At 45.2% G+C, this 18,304-nt stretch overlaps 1 protein-coding gene across 1 annotated transcript in view; it reads left to right on the top strand.

Annotated features, from left to right (window-relative positions):
- LOC115379559 (leucine-rich repeat and calponin homology domain-containing protein 1-like) overlaps positions 1-16,056 on the top strand; it is a 90,343-nt gene extending 74,287 nt beyond the window's left edge. The window contains exons 15-18 of the mRNA XM_030080267.1: positions 9,825-9,934; positions 10,394-10,531; positions 10,704-10,781; positions 15,179-16,056. Coding sequence (XP_029936127.1) covers positions 9,825-9,934; positions 10,394-10,531; positions 10,704-10,781; positions 15,179-15,472 — 620 coding nt within the window. The 3' untranslated portion in view covers positions 15,473-16,056. The remainder of the gene's footprint in view (positions 1-9,824; positions 9,935-10,393; positions 10,532-10,703; positions 10,782-15,178) is intronic.
- The last annotated feature ends 2,248 nt before the right edge of the window (positions 16,057-18,304 follow it).

Below are 18,304 nucleotides of genomic sequence, written 5' to 3'. Positions count from 1 at the left end.
TTTATTTAAAGTAAAAAAACGAAAAACGAAGTTAGACCTCTGGGTTTATTCTCTCTCTCTGGGAAGTTTTGGGTTTATTCTCTCTGGAGTGTTTCTGTCTTCTGAGGTCAGGACTTGCATCAAGTTGCAGTCTCATCAACAGAGGGGTTATTTGTGTGTTTATTTATAGTGTTGTCATTTTTTATTTTTTCTAATTAGCCCTTTACTTATTTCAGTTCAGTTCACCTCAGTGCACCAAACACTTCATTGTCTCCTGAGGGAAATTCAATTTGCAGAATTGGTTTAATAACAAATGCTGATTAAGTTCAGACGTTCCAGCACATTGGACATGATGACATTCAGGGGTTTTTTTTTTTTTTATGTTTTTCTTTTTTTACCTCTGCCAACGGAGCTGGACGAGGTCCTGTTTTCACCCCATTCATCTCTCTGTCTGTTAGCAGGATATCTATCAAATTTAAAGAGGCATTTGAAAGAAGGTTTTTGGAAAGGCTGTTTATGGAGCAGGGAGGAACTGATTGACTCTTCATGCTGATTAGCCAGCAGGGGGCGTGGCGGCAGGTGTGATTAGCTTTTGGTGAAAATCCAACATGTGGATCTGGTACATCCTGACAGCTGCACCGCGCTGCTGGAGCTCTGAGCGCCAAAGGGCTTTTACATTTATTTATTATTTTATATATGTAAAGGCAAATGTCAGAAGAATTTCCAGATTTAACGCTAAAGTCATGTTTTCAAAATAAGAGACATTTTCCTCACTAGTGCTTTTTATTCCATATTCAGTGGGAGCAGGAGAATCTGATCAGTTCAAAGATTTGGGTCGCAGTGAATGTGGGTCACTTTCCAGGAACACGGCAAATGTGTTTTACACCTTGTTTCACACACACACACACACACACACACACACACACACACACACACACACACACACACACACACACTGTCAGTGTGACTGCAGTGGAAACCAGACTGTTGACCGCTTTTTCCTTTCCTGAGCTGGAAACTGAATCACAGGTGAACCAAAACGTCGGCCTGTTTCTTGACCAGCCTTCAGCAAACGTCTCCTTAAAGGGACGGGACCCCGAGTGAACATGGACTCTCCTCTGGAGTTTGACTGCTGGTCCTGGGTCCTGGGCTTCAGCAGCAGGACTGTCCTGACCCTGAGGACCAGCCAGCTGCTGGTTTCAGCCTCTGATCGATCAGCTCGGTGCGTCTGACTGCAGCACTGAGATTTTTTTTGTCCGTTTGTCCTCGTCTATCCCTGATTTCTTTTCCTGATTAAGAAAAATTTGCCCTGATTTCCAAACCGCCATCTCACATTTGCACTGAGTTCAGATCTTGTTCAGTCTAACGGGTGGGAGGAATAAAACCTGAGCAACAAAACCGCTGGTCAGAGATCAGCTGACAGAGAGAACGTCAGGCTCTCAGTATCAGGATGTTTCTACACCCGATAATTACAATAAATAAATAAATAATGAAAAAATTATATATTTGAGTTGATCATCCCTTTAATTTTTCCTGCTGGCTGAACATCTCAGGGGGCGGAGCCAGAGCGCTGCAGCACTGCAGAATGAACAGACCTGTCTCCTTTTCTGTTTTAACACACACACTCACACACACACACACACACACACACACACACACACACACACACACACACACACACAGTCAGACGGACGTGATGGATGTATCGGCTCCACCACATTCTCCTTCTCCCACAATGCACTTCATCTGTCAGGAGGCTTTATGGGCTGACAGTTGTTTCTGTTCTGGGCTCGCTCCTCTGTGTCTGATGAGGCAGAGAGAGAGAGAGAGAGAGAGAGAGAGATGGAGGGAGAGAGCAAGAAGAAGAGGAGCAGGGGATGATGGGAAACAAATGGCAGGAGTTAGCGTAGATGAAGGATGAAGACGGCTGAGAGGCTGAGAGCTGGGCGAGCGGCGTGGACGTTAAGAGAGACGGACAGGTGATGAATCACAGACAGAAAGAGACAGATGGATTGGAAGAGACAGAGAGAGACGGAGTGATGCAGAGAAACACAGAGAGAGAGAGAGAGAGAGAGAAACAGAGAGAGAGAGAGAGAGAGAGAGAGGCTGAGCTCACACTGCAGGGCTGCAGCCACTGAGTGTTTGTTCCCTTCCAGTGTCTCTGCTCGATGTGGACGGAGCGTCTTTCCTCACTGTTTATGTCAAATATCCAAACATGTGACGGGACTGTGGCTTCACACTTATTTTACATTTTAAGTGGAGCAACAGTGCAAATTGAGCTTTCCTCTAGAAACAGCATATTAGTGCCAGCTGAGTGTAGAAAATGCAGTTATTATTATTGATCAGAACACAAAGCAGTTACTTCATAAAGATGTGAGGGGAGAAGAGGAAGGTGGTGTTAGTGAGTGAAGCTGGAGTCTGGTCTGTTGTGTTGGAGTCTGACATGGGAACCCGTCTGCAGCGTTCGTCTGCAGCGTTCTCAGCAGCGTTCTCCACAGAGAACCGTTCTCTGGGCGGCGTCACGTTTCTGATTTCCAAACGACGTCCGAACAGCAGACGAGCCGCTGTGTTTCAGGTCCAAGACCCTCATCCTGTCTCGGTTTAGCTGAGTCCTGGTCTCTGTCAGGGCTTTGAGAATCCCTGCCAGGGAGGAAAATCTCTAGCGATGGACGTTTTCTCTGGCATCACATGATATTGCATCTACTGTCATATCGCACAACCGCCGCTGAACAGACACAGAACAGAGAAACTCAAACCCCAAAACTCTTCAGCAGCCTGACTTTGCTGATAAACTGCAGGACAAACAGCCACCAAACAGCCAGAAGGATTTTTTTTGCTTTTTTTTTTGACTACAGAGTGAGTCATCGTGTCCAACATAGACCATCTTTGGTCTGGGAAACGGTGACGGGGTCAGAGCTGCTGTGGTTTAAATTTAGTCTCAGTTTGACTTTATTTAAGCAGAAGTGAAGAAAGAAGAGACTTTCAGTCCCGAGAGAGTTAAAAAAAATCTCCTGCAGCTCCGTGAGACGCTCGACACAGGAAGAGACACAGTGTACCACTGTAAGAGTGTCCAGATGGCCGAGAGACACTGAGAGAGAGAGAGAGAGAGAGAGAGAGAGAGAGGGAGAGAGAGCAAAAGGGCGAGAGGCATAGACAGCAAGGGGGAAACTCTGCCAGTTTAATGTGAACATGCTGTGACTGGAAGATCTTGGAATGTGTGTGTGTGTGTGTGTGTGTGTGTGTGTGTGTGTGTGTGTGTGTGTGCAGCAGCTTGTAAAATGACTCGACCTGAAAGATAAATGGAGATAAAACTATTTGCCCTTCACTCTCTCTGTCGCTCAGGATTAGCCTGAGAGTGGAACAGATGCACATCATTACGCCATCATTTTTTTTTTCTTTGTGTGTGTGTGTGTGTGTGTGTGTGTGTGTGTGTGTGTGTGTGCAGTAGATGAAGTTTAACACACTAGTAGAAAGACATGAAGAAATGAAGAGAGAGATGAGATCAGTCAAGGGATTGTTAAATACAAGCCTATACACACCACACACACGCACACACACACGCACACACACACACACACACACGCACACACGCACACACACGCACACACACAAACACACACACAAGACACAAACACACACACACACACACACACACACACACACACACACACAGAGTAGTGAGTAGTTTAATGAAGCCTGTCCTTATCAGTGCAGCCAGTTTAAACCAGCCTCTCTCTGTTGTTCAAGGTGAAGAGGAAGTGTGTGTGTGTTTGTGTGTGTGTGTGTGTGTGTGTGTGTGTGTGTTTGTGTCTTGTGTGTGTGTTTGTGTCGTGTGTGTGTGTGTGTGTGTGTGTGTGTGTGTTTGTGTCTTGTGTGTGTGTTTGTGTCGTGTGTGTGTGTGTGTGTGTGTGTGTGTTTGTGTCTTGTGTGTGTGTTTGTGTCGTGTGTGTGTGTGTGTGTGTGTGTGTTTGTGTTGTGTGTTTGTGTTGTGTGTGTTTGTGTGTGTGTGTGTGTGTGTGAGAAACAAAGCTCAGGTGGAAACATTTTCCTGCAGCTTCTCACAAACTGAGCTGCTTTTTGCAAATTTACTTTCATCAAAGTAGTAGAAGTGCATGAATTAGTAAACACTACACACACACACACACACACACACACACACACACACACACTACACACACACACAACACACACACACACACACACACACTTGTTCTTTCAGCAGTGCTCTGTGTTTGTCTGTTCTCAGCAGCATCATCCTTTGGCATTTTGACTTTTTTCCTGTTTTGAGCTCATTTTTTTTCCTTTTTTGTCTCATACAGTTCTCTCTCTCTCTCTCTCTCTCTCTCTCTCTCTCTCTCTCCCTCTCTCCCTCTCTCTCTCTCTCTCTTTTCCCAGTGTTTTATCATTTGAGCTGAGTCATATCAGACTGCAGCGAACAATACAAACATGACAAACATGAAAACTGAAGTTTGAAAGTCTCTCAGTGACTCTTCACAGTCGGTACAAATCAAATGTAATCTTCAGATGTAATCATGTGCTAAAGAAATATTAAAATAACGGATGACTCATGAGGTTTGAAGGCATGAAGTAATGCAGCATTCATCCTGAACATTATTATCACCCGGATTTAAACATAATGCACACATGTACTTTTTTTTTTTTTATATACAACTACGATTAATGCACAAGTAGTATTAATGCACATATTCATACATACTGCACATACTTCTTAATTCTTCTCTGTTGAATTTGAGAATCTGCAGCTGACCCACTTTCCCCTCGGGGATCAATGAAATATTTCCGATTCTGATTCTGATTGTGATTGTGATTAATAAATGATCCGGTCACTGCGACTTCATGTGATTGGTTCACACTTGGTAGGTCATCAGCGGTGGAGCGTTAATTCACAGATTCTTCATACGTGAACTGATATGGGACTAAAAGTAGCTGGATTCCTCTTACATTAAAGTTTATTTCAGCACCATGTATTTGCTCCGCTCTGTTTGATATTTTTTTTTTTTTTTTTTTTTTAAATCATATTCTGTGAAAATATTCCAGTGGAATATTTGACACCTTCACAACACAGCAGCTGGAACATGTTTTTTTTTTTTTTTTTGTATTTGTGATGTTGTTGAAAGCAGTGGAGGACAGAAAAATGCACTATAAACCAAAACCATCTAGTAAGTACTTACTGACAAATGAATTAATTCTCTATGTGTGAAAAAATCACACTTTTTCTTAATGGCGAGTAACAGGAATTCATGATGCACGCTACATTAATGAATGCATTAACGCATCATGAGTCATGCAGTCCTTAAAGGAATATTGCAACATTTTGGGCAAAATCACTTTTTCCCGTCCTCCCCGGACTGAGACCAGATGTTGATACCAGTTTCACCTCTGGACGTCCGGCGGTTCACTTCCTGTGGGAGCATTTCAGAACCCTTAGCCTGGTTCTGACGCCGTCTCATTTCCACATAACACAAACCAAACAAAGTCATAAAATAAATAGTATGTAAAAAATAAAGAAAAGCACAGTTAGGGAATAGATCTGTCTCAGAGGTAGTATGTAAATAAGCAAGTAAGGTACATAAAACACCACAAACATCTATGATAACGTAAAAGACTAATTCAGTTTCATATTCCCAGGCTCAGTGATAAAAGCCTTTTCCTGCAAAGAGAGAATCAAAGTGATGGTTTCGGGTTAACTTCCTACGCTGTCTGGAGGATTATGAAAAAGAATGGAACATGATTTGGACCATTTCCAGGTCTGGGAAAAGAGAAGAGAGTATGGAAAAATATTTGCAGTTTTCTACAGAGCTTCAGTCAGGAATTGCAATAATAAATGATCCATGTGAGTCTAACACCAACAACATCTCTGACCTGGGCGAGGCGTCACTGGGCGAACGGAGGGTTAGGGTTAGGGTTAGGAGGGGGGGTAAACGGAGGGGGAAACCACAGGGAGGCTGTGAAAGGCCTGATGGTGATGATGATGATGGTGATGATGATGATGATGTGAAAGCATCTTCAGCACCCGGGTCTGGTCTTATTTTGCCGCCGGCACATGTGACAGCTGAGTGTTTACACGCGTGTTAAACATGAAGCTGTCGGCCTCCGCTCTGTGTGGAGAAGTCTGCTATTGTGAAACAGGAAATGGTGTAGGAACCCCAGGCATCATCAGCTGAGGTGTGTGTGTGTGTGTGTGTGTGTGAGCTGGGAAGCCACTGAAGCAGAGAGCAGCTGTGTGGCTCAGCAGCGCCCTCCTGTGGCCAGACAGAGAAGTGCATGGCTCACACAGGAGCACCTGCTTAGCATAATTTTGCCATAAAAAGAGGATTTATGTTGCATGGAAATAGGGCACTGAAGCTGGTAAATGATTCACCCTTCAGCAGTGAGCTTGTGTGTGTGTGTGTGTGTGTGTGTGAGAGAGAGAGATAAGAGGCCTCTGCAGCATCTCGTCCTCCCACACACACTGTTTGGATAAACTCCTCTCCCTCTCCTCGCTGAGCCTGTCGCCCTGAGGCTTGAAAAGACTTTCTTTCCTTGACGTTTATCCTGAGACAGATGCTAATGTGGAGCTACACGCTCATGCCAAGATAAACCTCAACACACACAAGCGGCGGTCTGTGTGTGTGTGTGTGTGTGTGTGTGTGTGTGTGTGTGTGTGTGTGTTTGGTGGGCAGAAAGGAACAGAGGCCATAACCTTTCTCACAGGACACTTTCCTCCAGGGAATCCTTTGTTGGGAGGAGATTAACGGGGAAACGAGGGGCATCATCCCGTGCTTTAAGGTTATAATCCAAGATGTTTCCATGTAAATAAAAGTGTTATTGCCGTAACGCAGCAGCGATCCGGTCTGTGTGCAGCTCTCTGCTCTGTCGTCTGTGTGCTAGCTCTTTCCTGCTGCACAGGAAGTGATGCCTTTTCCGTTTGTGTAGCATATTTTAAACAGACTTGACCTGTGGAGCAGTGTGTGTGTGTGTGTGTGTGTGTTGTCTCGTTCCCTGGGTGTGATGTGAGTCCACATGGTGCTGATGCTCCTCTGGGCTGCTAATCCTCAACACTGGATCTGTATCTCGCTTTGTCTCATTCACTTCCACAGCAAAACAGCTTCCAAAATAACACATTTAACACAGAAACCAACACCAACAAACAGCATTATGACAGAATAAAAAAAAAAATACAAAATACAGTGTGTCTCCAGTATAGTACATTGCACATTAAATAACTGCTACAGTATATACTAGTAAAGCAAGTAACAGGGTCTATTAGTATAGAGATACAAGTCCTGGTACCATTTCTGTTTAATTACAATAATTTGTGGAAGTAATTTAAGGTCATTTACTCGTTTAGTTTCCTGCAGACGCAAGCTGCCGGATCTACTTTCCACTTCAAAAAGGAAAATAACAAGAAAAGAGACGTTTATTTTCCTCAAATTTTTGCATTGTGAGAAATTTTTTTGGAGTGTGATTGGGATTAATAACAACATTGAGACGTTCCCACAGGACGTCACAGAGACCCACTCACGTCTCTGTGTCGCTCACGCTTCAGTCGCTTCAGGTGAGCTGAGGCCTGAGAGCCCAGGTGAGGCATGAGGAGTGACCTGTTCCACACCTGGTCACCTCTGTTTGAGCTGCTGGCGTGTCAGAGGTGGGTGGACGTCGTGTTTTGTGGAGCTGAAGTGAGGAGATCTGCCTCGGCTGCTGCAGCGTCTGAACGCACCACCGAACATGAATGTGATTATATAACCCAACCCTGCAGCTTTTAATGCACCGAGGCTTTTCTGTGTCACTGAACGTCTAAGTATAGACGCGTGTAACGTGTGTGTGTGCGTGTGTGTGTGTGTGTGTGTGTGTGTGTGTGCACAGATAGCCTGAGTAACACAGCAGATATCGGACAGCATCCCAGGCTCTGTTCTGTTTGTCATCATGTGTTTGTTCTTCTTTGTGTGTGTGTGTGTGTGTGTGTGTGTGTGTGTGTGTGTGTGTGTGTGTGTGTGTGTGTGTGTGTGTGTGTGTGTGTGTGTGTGTGTGCGTCTCATATTTTTTGTGGAGTTATGACTGTATGATGAAGAACTTGTCACTGCGATGATTCAGAACCTTTGCAAAATGTTTGTTTTGGCTACTTCCGCTCTCTCTCTTCATTCACTGTCTTGCTCGCTCGACCACCACTGCTGTCTCTCTCTCTCTCTCTCTCGCTCACTCGCTCGCTCGTCCAGGGTAGCTAAGCTGCTCCCTCACTTGATTAATTGTGTACCTCGCTCATTTTTTGTCCTAATGTGGTCGTGTTTTCTTTGATTGTAGGAAAAAAAACATAGATATGCGTTGGGTTGACGCTTCATGACTGTAAAAAATGACAAGTAAAACAGCTGTTGCTGCCTAATCTTTGCAGCTCTTTAGTGTGTGTGTGTGTGTGTGTGTGTGTGTGTGTGTGAAAGAGAGGGAGAGAGAAAGACCCGTTGTAGTATCACTGAATTTTAATTTGGGCTCTTTTTGAAACTGAAGCAGAGAGAAAACAAGAAGCAGCTAAACTTCAGAGGCTTTGGGAGTTTTATGGTACATTTTCCGTAAATTACTGTATTATATCTGAATCATACAGTAATTTAATTTGTAACTTTGACAATACAAGTAGCTGCTGAGTCTCTCTCACGTTCTGCCTGTAACTCAGACAGAGAGAGAGACGCCTGGTGGAGATCTGCACTCTGCTAGTTTAGACTGGTTTGGATGAGCTGTGTGTAAAAGCAGACATTTACAGGTTCGCTGAAACTCTCCTCTTTAATTCAGGCCAGGTAACTGAAGTCTCAGGTAGACACATTTAACATTAGAACAAATAAACCTGGTGATGAGTGGAAACCAGGTTCACAGGTCTGGTTTGTTTTATATTATCCAGGCAGGAAACATCTGAGCGCTTTCACTTTAGAGTTTCACTCAGTCAAACTCCGCCTCGCACGGCATTATGGGTACATGTAGGAGTCAACAAAAAGCACTTAGTGTTACTTTCACCACTGGGATCATCAGAAAAATGAAAAAGGGGAATAATCTGTTTTTAACAAGACTAAATGATTATTCTCATTTTATTGTCCTCGTGTATTTGATCTATCCGTTGTGTTTTAAAGTGTGTGTTTTTTATTCATGATGTATATATCAGTATTTTGGACTTGGATATTTATGCTGTTGCTTCTCTGTGAGGTGTGTTAACACCTTTGTTGGTCACTGGAAATAAAATTTGACCTGATTTGTTACTGTCTGTTTTTTGTTGATGGGACCTCCAGCTCTTTGGATTTGTACGTCACACAGGGAGCACGCAGAGGCTCAGTTTTTTTGAAATGATGGCGACGCTGTCGTCTGTTAAACCAGATTTTTTCAGCGCTCCTTATGACCTTCAGACTGGGTTCTGACACGATGTCAAACTACTTCAGAAACAAACAGATGGACGGAGAAGCTCAGTTTTCAAATTTATATTTGTAGAGTGACGGATCAGTGTGGCATTTTGGGCAAATCCCCCATTTCCCTACTTATCCAGAGCGAGACTAAATGTTTGATACCATTTTAACGTCCAAAAACAACTTTTTATTTTTATTAATTCCATGACTCCCATCAACTCCCAGAGACTTTGAGTCTTTACGCTAAGCTAACAGAAAATGCTACCCATAGGAACTGAACCCCTGGACGTACAGAGGAGAAAATGGTGTCCAACATCTGGTCTCAGTCTGGGGAAGTCGGGAAAAGGGGAGTTTGCCTCCTCACACTCTGGGTGAGTATTCCTTCACCCAGAGTGTGAGGAGCAATGTGGTGAACCCAGCTGGTGGTTTTCATCTTCCTGTGCTTGTTGTCTTGTTGTTGTCCAGTGTTCCTGCGCAGCCACAAGAGCCTGGAGTCGGTGGATCCTCAGTTCACCATGAGGAGGAAGATGGAGCAGCTGAGGGAGGAGCTGGAGCTGATGGAGCAACTCCGAGACGTGAGACCCCGACCCCCCCCGTCCGCAGGAATCTGCAGCTTAACAAGTCATTTAGGCACAAAATCGAGATTTCAAAATCTGCCAGTGGGATACAAGGATACAAGGAAGTTTATTGGTCATTATCCAACAGGTTGTATAATGAAATTAAAATGTGGTTCCCTCTTGATTGATTCATTAAACATGGCATTTCTCACATCAGTCTGGATGAGATGATGCCTCTCATTGCTAATCAACTTGTTTCCAGAATTTTCTTAAATCAAGGTTCATTTTCCTTGATCCACTGGCTGATCTGCCTCATTCTGCTGTTTCAACACATTTACACCTGTTCCCAGAAACAGTCATCCCACTACAGAAGATGAGACTAAATGACTTGTTAAGGTGTGTGTGTGAGTGAATGAGTGTGTGTGTGTGTGTGTATGTGTGTGTGTGTGTGTGTAACCCCTCTCTGTCCCTCTGCAGAGCATCGAGAGCAGGCTGAAGGTCGTGCTCCCTGAAGACCTCGGCTCATCGCTGATGGACGGCGTGGTGCTCTGCCATCTGGCCAATCACATTCGCCCGCGCTCCGTCGCCAGCATCCACGTCCCCTCGCCCGCCGTGGTACGTCAGACTTGACCTTTAAAACCAAGTGACTCACACTTGTGATGCGACTGAAATAAAAACACATCAAATATTCCAGTTCAGTAACAGACATTTTTCAGCATGTTTTTACACTGTGTGTGTGTGTGTGTGTGTGTGTGTGTGTGTGTGTGTGTGCGTGCTTCTCCTGCAGCCTAAACTGAGCATGGCCAAGTGTCGGAGGAACGTGGAGAACTTCCTGGACGCCTGCAGGAAGATGGGCGTCCCAGAGGTGAGACACAGCCCCCCTCACCTGGACTGGAGCGCTGCTCGAACCCAAACTGCCTCACAGGAGCTGAACTGGGGGTCGTTTTCCAATTTACATGAACTTCTTCCAGTGTCCGCTTACGAATTTACCTTCTTAGAGGACAAAATCTTCATCTTAACAAGTTCTTACGCCTTATGTTGAGTCTTAATGAATCTTGAGTCTTGAATCTTGTTTCTCCTCAAATAAGGTAAAAAAATAAAACCCAAAATCTGCCAGCGGGATGAGATAATCCCTCTTGTTTCCAATGCAGCTTCACTTGTTTCAGAAATGTTTCTGGGAACAAGTATAAATGTGTTGAAACGAGAGAGAGCATGGCAGATCAGCCACTAGGATCAAGAACATGACACTTGATTCAAGAAAAGTCTGGAAACAGGTTGATCAGCGTTGGAAACAAGTGGGATTATCTCATCCCACTGGCAGATTATTTGACCTTGTGGGAAGACATTTATTTAAACTCTGAAGATGAGACTACAGGTCTTGTTGATATGGAGTTTGTTTGTCATCTCAAGCTGTTTAACACGGTGACAAACGGTATTGTCATGATCAATTGTTGATCTGAACGCCGAACCTCCCTGTCAGACGCTGCTTGTGTCTGCAGAGTGAAACCTCCTCCAGTTCAGAACAGCTTCGTCTCCTCGCTGCTGACTCCAGATCAGCTGCATGGCTGAACCACAGTGTAGTTAAACTGATCCACAACCAGCCAACCCGCTGGCTGGTTGTGGATCAGAGACGCAGCAGGACTCACTTCACCAGTGTCGTGTAAAACATCTCCTGCGTCCAGAGGCTGTGATTAGAGCCGAGGGAAAGATAAAGCTGTATGCTGATGACGCTGTGTTATCCGGTTTGATCAAACGGTCAGATAAAGCTGTATGCTGATGACGTTGTGTTATCCGGTTTGATCAAACGGTCAGATAAAGCTGTATGCTGATGACGTTGTGTTATCCGGTTTGGATCAAACGGTCAGATAAAGCTGACAGTGGGAGGGTTTCCATGACACTGGTGATGTAGACTAGCACTGGGAGGACCAAAGAGCTGGACCTGGACCTGGATCTCATGTTTTCTGCCTCAGGGCTTCTCAGCATCTCTGACATGGCAAAAAAAAAACCCAGAAAAATTAAAGCAAAAGCTGCTGAGTCACGACACCACAAAATGCTTATTTTACACTGTCAGGCGAATTTCCTGGATTAATTATTTAAAAGAAGCCTAGACGCAATAAATATGATTCTGTTGTAAATCCAAAAATGAAACATTCATCTCAAAGACTGAAAACATCAGCAGCTAGAGAAAGCTCTCAGTAGAGCTCATACCTCAGCCTGATGTCAGGATGTTGGATGTTGACCAGCACACACTCCTTCGGCCCGTCGGTGGGAAAAGGGAAACAGTTCCTCTTAACCCCAAAGAGGAACCTTTCCACACAGTTTGATGCAAATCCTTCCAAGACAATAAAATCCTAATAAAAACTGCCACAGTATAACTATATTCTCTGTAAATCACCTGTCAGAATGCAGAAGGCCTTCAGTCTGAGGTTTCCTTCACCTGTTTGGTTTCTGGCTCCAGTTCCAGCTGCTTCCCAGAACCCGCTTTTGTTGGTTCATTATTTTATTAAACCGGTTTGTGACATTAACTGGCTTTAAGTGCTGATTCATCATGGCTGTCATCATCGCTGCCTACGGCTCTGAGCTTCCTCCATCACACCCGATGTGACCTTTGACCTCCGGCTGGCTCCATGACACCAGCCCGTGACAGACAGCTGCTTCAGTCTCAGTGTGAAATGACTGATGTGCTGACTTGGTGCAGCTGTTACTGTGTTTGTGTGTGTGTGTGTGTGTATGTGTGTGTGTGTGTGTGTGTGTGTGTGTGTGTGTGTGTGTGTGTGAGTGAGTGTACATATGAACAGTTAAAGTTTTTCTTTTTGTTTCTTGCCTGAAAAAGTCAGATGCAGCTGTACACATTTAAATGTGCTCAAACAAAAAGTGCTTTACACATCAACAGCAGTAAAATGGGGTGTAAATCTGTTTTTTATTTAAATACATGTGAACCGGCAAACATCTCACACACACACACACACACACACACACACACACACACACACAGGCTGACCTGGTCTCCAGTCAGATCTTAGTGAGTTCAGCATGTGAACACACAGTGTTGTTAGAAAGAAAAGACGCTGCAGAGGCTCTTTGTGCCGGGGGGCTGAATGACGTAGTGACACGTTGCAGAAAGCTGATTTTACCATGATGTTATCTGCCTCATTAGATCTGTGGTAAACTTTATGAAGGATGCAGACGAGCTGCCAGGTTAAAGTGTGCTGTGAAACACTTTGCCGTCTGACACGCTGCCTCTGTCAGCTTTTATATGCCAGAGAATGACCCACTAACACAGCATCTTCTGCTGCGTGTTTATAGTCACAGCTGTCTGATGACATCCTGTATGCTGATTGGCTGATTGATTAAAAAAAAAAAGTGATTCAAATCAAAGCTGAAAAAGCTTTTCTGAAAAGTTTACCTAAAAGCTGCGGTGCTTTTTAAGGAACCGCTTCCCAAAGGAATCCATATTAAAACTCTACGTGTGTTCACATCCTTACATTAAAGCCTGAAAATGTGCAGAATATTTTTATGTAAAATTATTTAGTCAGTGCTGGTTTGGTACCTGGCCACTTTAAATCCTCAGTTTTTCCTGTATGTTTTTTATAGAATTTTTGAGGATTTTTTAAGCTTTTTTTTTTTTTTTTTAATGAATTCAGTGTAGTGTGGTCAGCTGTAGCTTCATATTGGTTTTCTCTTCCTGGAGCAGACTGTAGCGGCAGCAGAAAGCTGGCCTGCTGTCTCTGTGCTGTTTAACTCTGCCGCTGAACGTGGACTTCATCTCTGCTGCTTGCTCGCTGTGTGACGCGCTAACCAGCCTGCTAACAGCCTGCTAACCGGCCTGCTAACCGGCCTGCTAACCAGCCTGCTAACCAGCCTGCTAACCAGCCTGCTAACCAGCTCGCTAGCTGCACCGACCTGAATGGCAAAGCTTCTGCAGGCTAACGCACTAACAGCTTCCACAAGCTAACAGCTGACCGCTCCGGCACTCCCATCAGCCACTGCTGTTCTCCCTTCATGCCTCAGCACGGTCTGCTTACTGAGAGAGGAGCCCGCCCCCCGTCACCCCCACCCCCGCCCCCCGTCACCATGACGAGCTCACGTGTTCAGTGACCTGACCGTGTGACCTGATGTAAAAAATGCTTGTTCACGCTGGGAAACAGTTAAAAGACAGAGCCGGCCCCTAACGTGTCCCAGTTCAAGGACAGGGGCTGTGAAAACATTAGACATTCGATATTTTTGACTGAATTTTTTGGGTGACAGAATCCATTTATTACTTTGAGAGCTTCTTTTTAAAAATCTCTTTCCTTCGTGTCGTCACTGTCTTTTTAATTTGTGTTTGTACATGTGAGTTTCATACTAAGGAGGAAAGTGAGCAGTCAAACTGAGAAAGTGAGCAGGATTAAATGATTAATTAAATGATTGATGATGCTGATAATAATTATAATAATACTACTCATCATCTCACTTGTCGAGCACTTTTTAAAAATTAAGAATCAGTGAAACATGACAGAAGAAAAAGAGTGAATCTGATTAGACTCAAGACCCTAAAAAGGAAAAAGAAAAACAAAGTCCTGGTCCCGTCTCGCTCCATCCTCTCAGTAAGCATCCCTACCCGTTGCCATGGTAACCCTGCCTGCCCGGCCCCGCCCACTCACATGGCTTACTCTTGTCTGTGACCCTTGACCTCTGTGCCCATTGGTTAACTTCCTGCCTTCTCTTTTTCTCTCTGTTTTCCGGCTGGATCGCACCACGTTTCTCCCTCCAACTCCTTTTTGGGTTTTATTTATTTATTTATTCATTCATTTTGTTTATATCTTTCACTTTTGGTATCATTTCTCTGCATCACCTCAAACTCCCTCCACACCGTTCGCTCACCTCCGTCTTTTTTTTGATTCTCTTCATTCCATCACGACACGTCCTCCATCGCTCTTTTCCTCTTCATCGACTCCTCCTTTGTGTTTTTACTCTCCGGTGTTTGTCATCTTCTTCCCTCTTTTTTGCCTTCACTCCATTCCTCCTCTGTCTTTCCTCCCTCACTCCTCCTTGATCTCTCATCTTCCTTCCCTCTTTCTCTTCCCTCCTCTCGGTGTCTCGTTCCTTTTCTCTCCTCTCCTCCCCTTTTCCATCCTGTTTTCCTCCTTCCCTTCCTCGTTCCTTCCCTTTTTTCCTGCCTCTGCTTCCTTCCTCTCTCTCGTGATCTCCTTCCTTCCTTCCTTCCTTCCTTCCTTCCTTCCTCACCTCGTTCTTCACCTCCCTCCCTCACGGGGGCGCCAGTCCTCTCTCTGTTCGCCGTATGACATCATCCAGTGCCGCCTGCGGCCGGTTCGCACCACGGTGCGGGCACTGGTTGCCTTGGAAACGACCCCTCCAGACAGAAGGCAGCTACAGGAAGCGAGCCGCACTCCAAGCCCCGCCTCCGGGGTGTCAGACACTCCTTTTTTGGTCACGGCCACGACTCAAACCCCGCCTCCGGCCTGGCAGATCTGGGACCTGATCAGCTCGAGCCTGGTGCACATCCTCTGCCTGCTGCTGCTCTTCGTGGCCTACAGCTGGAGCGAGCTGACGTAACTGTGGCGACAGCGGCCTGTCAGTCACCTGACAGCCCCGCCCCCTTCCTGCCTAGGCTCCTCCTTCCTATTGCTCCCATGCTGCATTCAAGTCACATCGGAATAACTGTGTTCAAAGTTAAAAACAGCGACTTGGAAGTGTTGCCATGTTTGAATTTGTGTGAAGCCGCGGCTGAAACTGCAGGCTTTTATTTTGGCAGATAGAAACCTGTTAGTCATGAACACACACACACGCAGAGTGTGTGCGCAGAGTGAGTGACACATTTAGGTTTGTGTTTTACCCCGAAACAACTCCAGAAACTACAGCGGTGCCTTGAAGTTTGTGGACCCTTAAGAATTTGATCTATTTCTGCATAAATTTGACCTAAAATATGAGCAGATTCTTGCACATAAGTCCTAAACCTAGCTAAAGGAAACGAATTCAACAAATGACACAAACACTCAAAACATATTCATGTATTTATTGAGGGAAATGATGCAATCATACATATTTGCATGCAAACCTCTGCACTGCTGGAGTCAGCTGCCTCAGTGAAGGTGGTGTTACTGGAGGTGTGTGTCGTGTGTGTGTCGTGTGTGTGTGTCGTGTGTGTGTCGTGTGTGTGTCGGTGCGTGTCGTGTGTGTGTCGTGTGTGTGTCGGTGCGTGTCGTGTGTGTGTCGTGTGTGTGTCGGGTGTGTGTCGTGTGTGTGTCAGGTGTGTGTCGGGTGTGTGTCGTGTGTGTGTCGGGTGTGTGTCGTGTGTGTGTCGTGTGTGTGTCGTGTGTGTGTCGGTGTGTGTGTCGTGTGTGTGACGGTGTGTGTGTCGGTGTGTGTCGTGTGTGTGTCGTGTGTGTGTCGTGTGTGTGTCGGTGTGAGCCTGCCTCTGACAGAACAGCTCTCACAGGACCTTAGAGGAAGCTTTAGCTTTAGCTTTAGCTTTAGCTCAAAGCTACAAAGCCTTTGTAAAGCCCTGAGTCTTCATCAGTCCACTGGAGGACAAACTGTCTGTAATGCAGGTAATTCAGGTGTTCACTGTGTGTCCTGTGTTTCAGTTGGTTCCCTTTATCTCGTCTCAGGACCTGTGTGTGAGAGTCTGATCATGTTTTAGGCCAAAGAATTAGAGAAACTTCTAAAGGAATCCCGAACGTTCAGGCGCTGCTGTTAGTGTTTTAAGGCTCGTGACCACAAGATGACAAAATGAAGACACTCGTTTTAATCATTTTGTCTGAAATGAATAACGTCCACAATAACTGACTTCAGGTATTTCAGCTCCCGCGGTCCAAGCCCAAGTTTCCAAGAGGTTGTTTACCGCTTGAAAGCTAACAAGAGCAGCCAGAAGCTCCCATCAGATCTCCCATTTGACCTGAATGCAGCATTAGCATGAGCCAACGCCTCCCTCTTCCTCCTCCTCCTCCTCCTCCTCCTCCTGCTCCTGCTGCTCCTCCTCGCCTCTCCTCTTCTTCTGCTCCCCGTCTGATTCGCTCCTCTCTGGCCTCCTGCCGGGGGAGGGCGTCACAGAAGTCGTGTGTTTCTGCAATAAAGTGACGCTGAAGCTGTGCTGGGAGCCTCATGTCACTTGAAGTCATCGCCTCTCTGATGCAGAGAGTCGCAGGGAAACCCGAGCCGCCGGGATGGACGAGCTTTATTTATCAGACTGAATGAAGTTTGGGATGCAATTCTTCTTTTGCTCTCTTTTGAATCCGTGGAAATCCGTGGTTCTGAGTTACAGTTTAAGAGAAAAACACACCCGTCATATTGAGTTCACAGAGGTCAGTGAGGGAGTGAGGAGACGCTCCACAGTCTGTTCAATGTTCTGCCATGATCGACTTCTCCTCAACAAAACAGGGCCAGTCTGGGTTTGGGTGCTCAGATGTTTAGATGTTTAGAACCATCAGGGTTTGTAAGGTTGGGCTTCAGTTCAGTTGTGACCCCAACATGGTGATGTGCAAACATGAATCCCCTTTTTTCTGATTTCCCCAGACGGAGACCAGTTCCTGTTAGCTTAGCATAAAGACCTGAAGTCTATGGGAGTCGTTAGCCTGGCTCCATCAAAGTGACAAAATAAACCTTCCAGCAGCTCTGAAGCCGTCTGAGTTACACAGTGGATTATGTGGATTAGAAATACACAGTTTGGGATTAAAAAAAACAAAAAAAAACCAGAGGAGAGTGGTTTGAGAAGTTTATCAGTGGTGGATCTTCCGCTTACCTTCAGCGGTGTGATGATCACTGCGATAGACGTTTGTCGAAAGGTTTATTTGTCACTTTGATGAAGCTAGGCTAACTACTCCCATAGACTTCAAGTCTTTATGCTAAGCTAACGGGAAACACTACCCACAGGAACTGAAACAGTGGAAGTCCAGAGGGAGAGGACTAGGGAGGGAGGAGAGAGAGGAAATGGTGTCCAACATCTGGTCTCAGTCTGGGGAAGTCGGGGAAAGTGGATTTTACCCAAAACGTTGGAGTGTTCCTTTAAAAACAGCACAGAAATGAAGCATGTCAGCTGAACTCATCCATGCTTGGCCGCCACAGGTTGAGCTAAATCACCTGAAACCTGAACAGGTGCTGCATTCAGAGACGCAGATGAAGGAAGGGCCTCACTTATTGATTCTTTCCAGAAGTCTTGGCTGTAAACAAACTGCAGGTTTTCCTCTCGTGGCTTTTCCCAAACAGCCGACCGTGATAAGCACATGTTTCCTGAGTGGAGCTCCTCATGACCACCTCCTTTCATTTTTAATGTATTATAATGTATTCGACCTGGTAGGGAGCAAAGGCCATATTTCATTAGTTGTTTAACTATTTAAATCAGTTTCGGGTCATTACAAGTAATTTTAGTGTCTGTTGTAATATTTTTTT

Source organism: Myripristis murdjan, chromosome 21, assembly GCF_902150065.1.
Source record: "Myripristis murdjan chromosome 21, fMyrMur1.1, whole genome shotgun sequence".
Taxonomy (NCBI): domain Eukaryota; kingdom Metazoa; phylum Chordata; class Actinopteri; order Holocentriformes; family Holocentridae; genus Myripristis; species Myripristis murdjan.
This window is presented reverse-complemented; position numbering and strand designations above follow the sequence as displayed.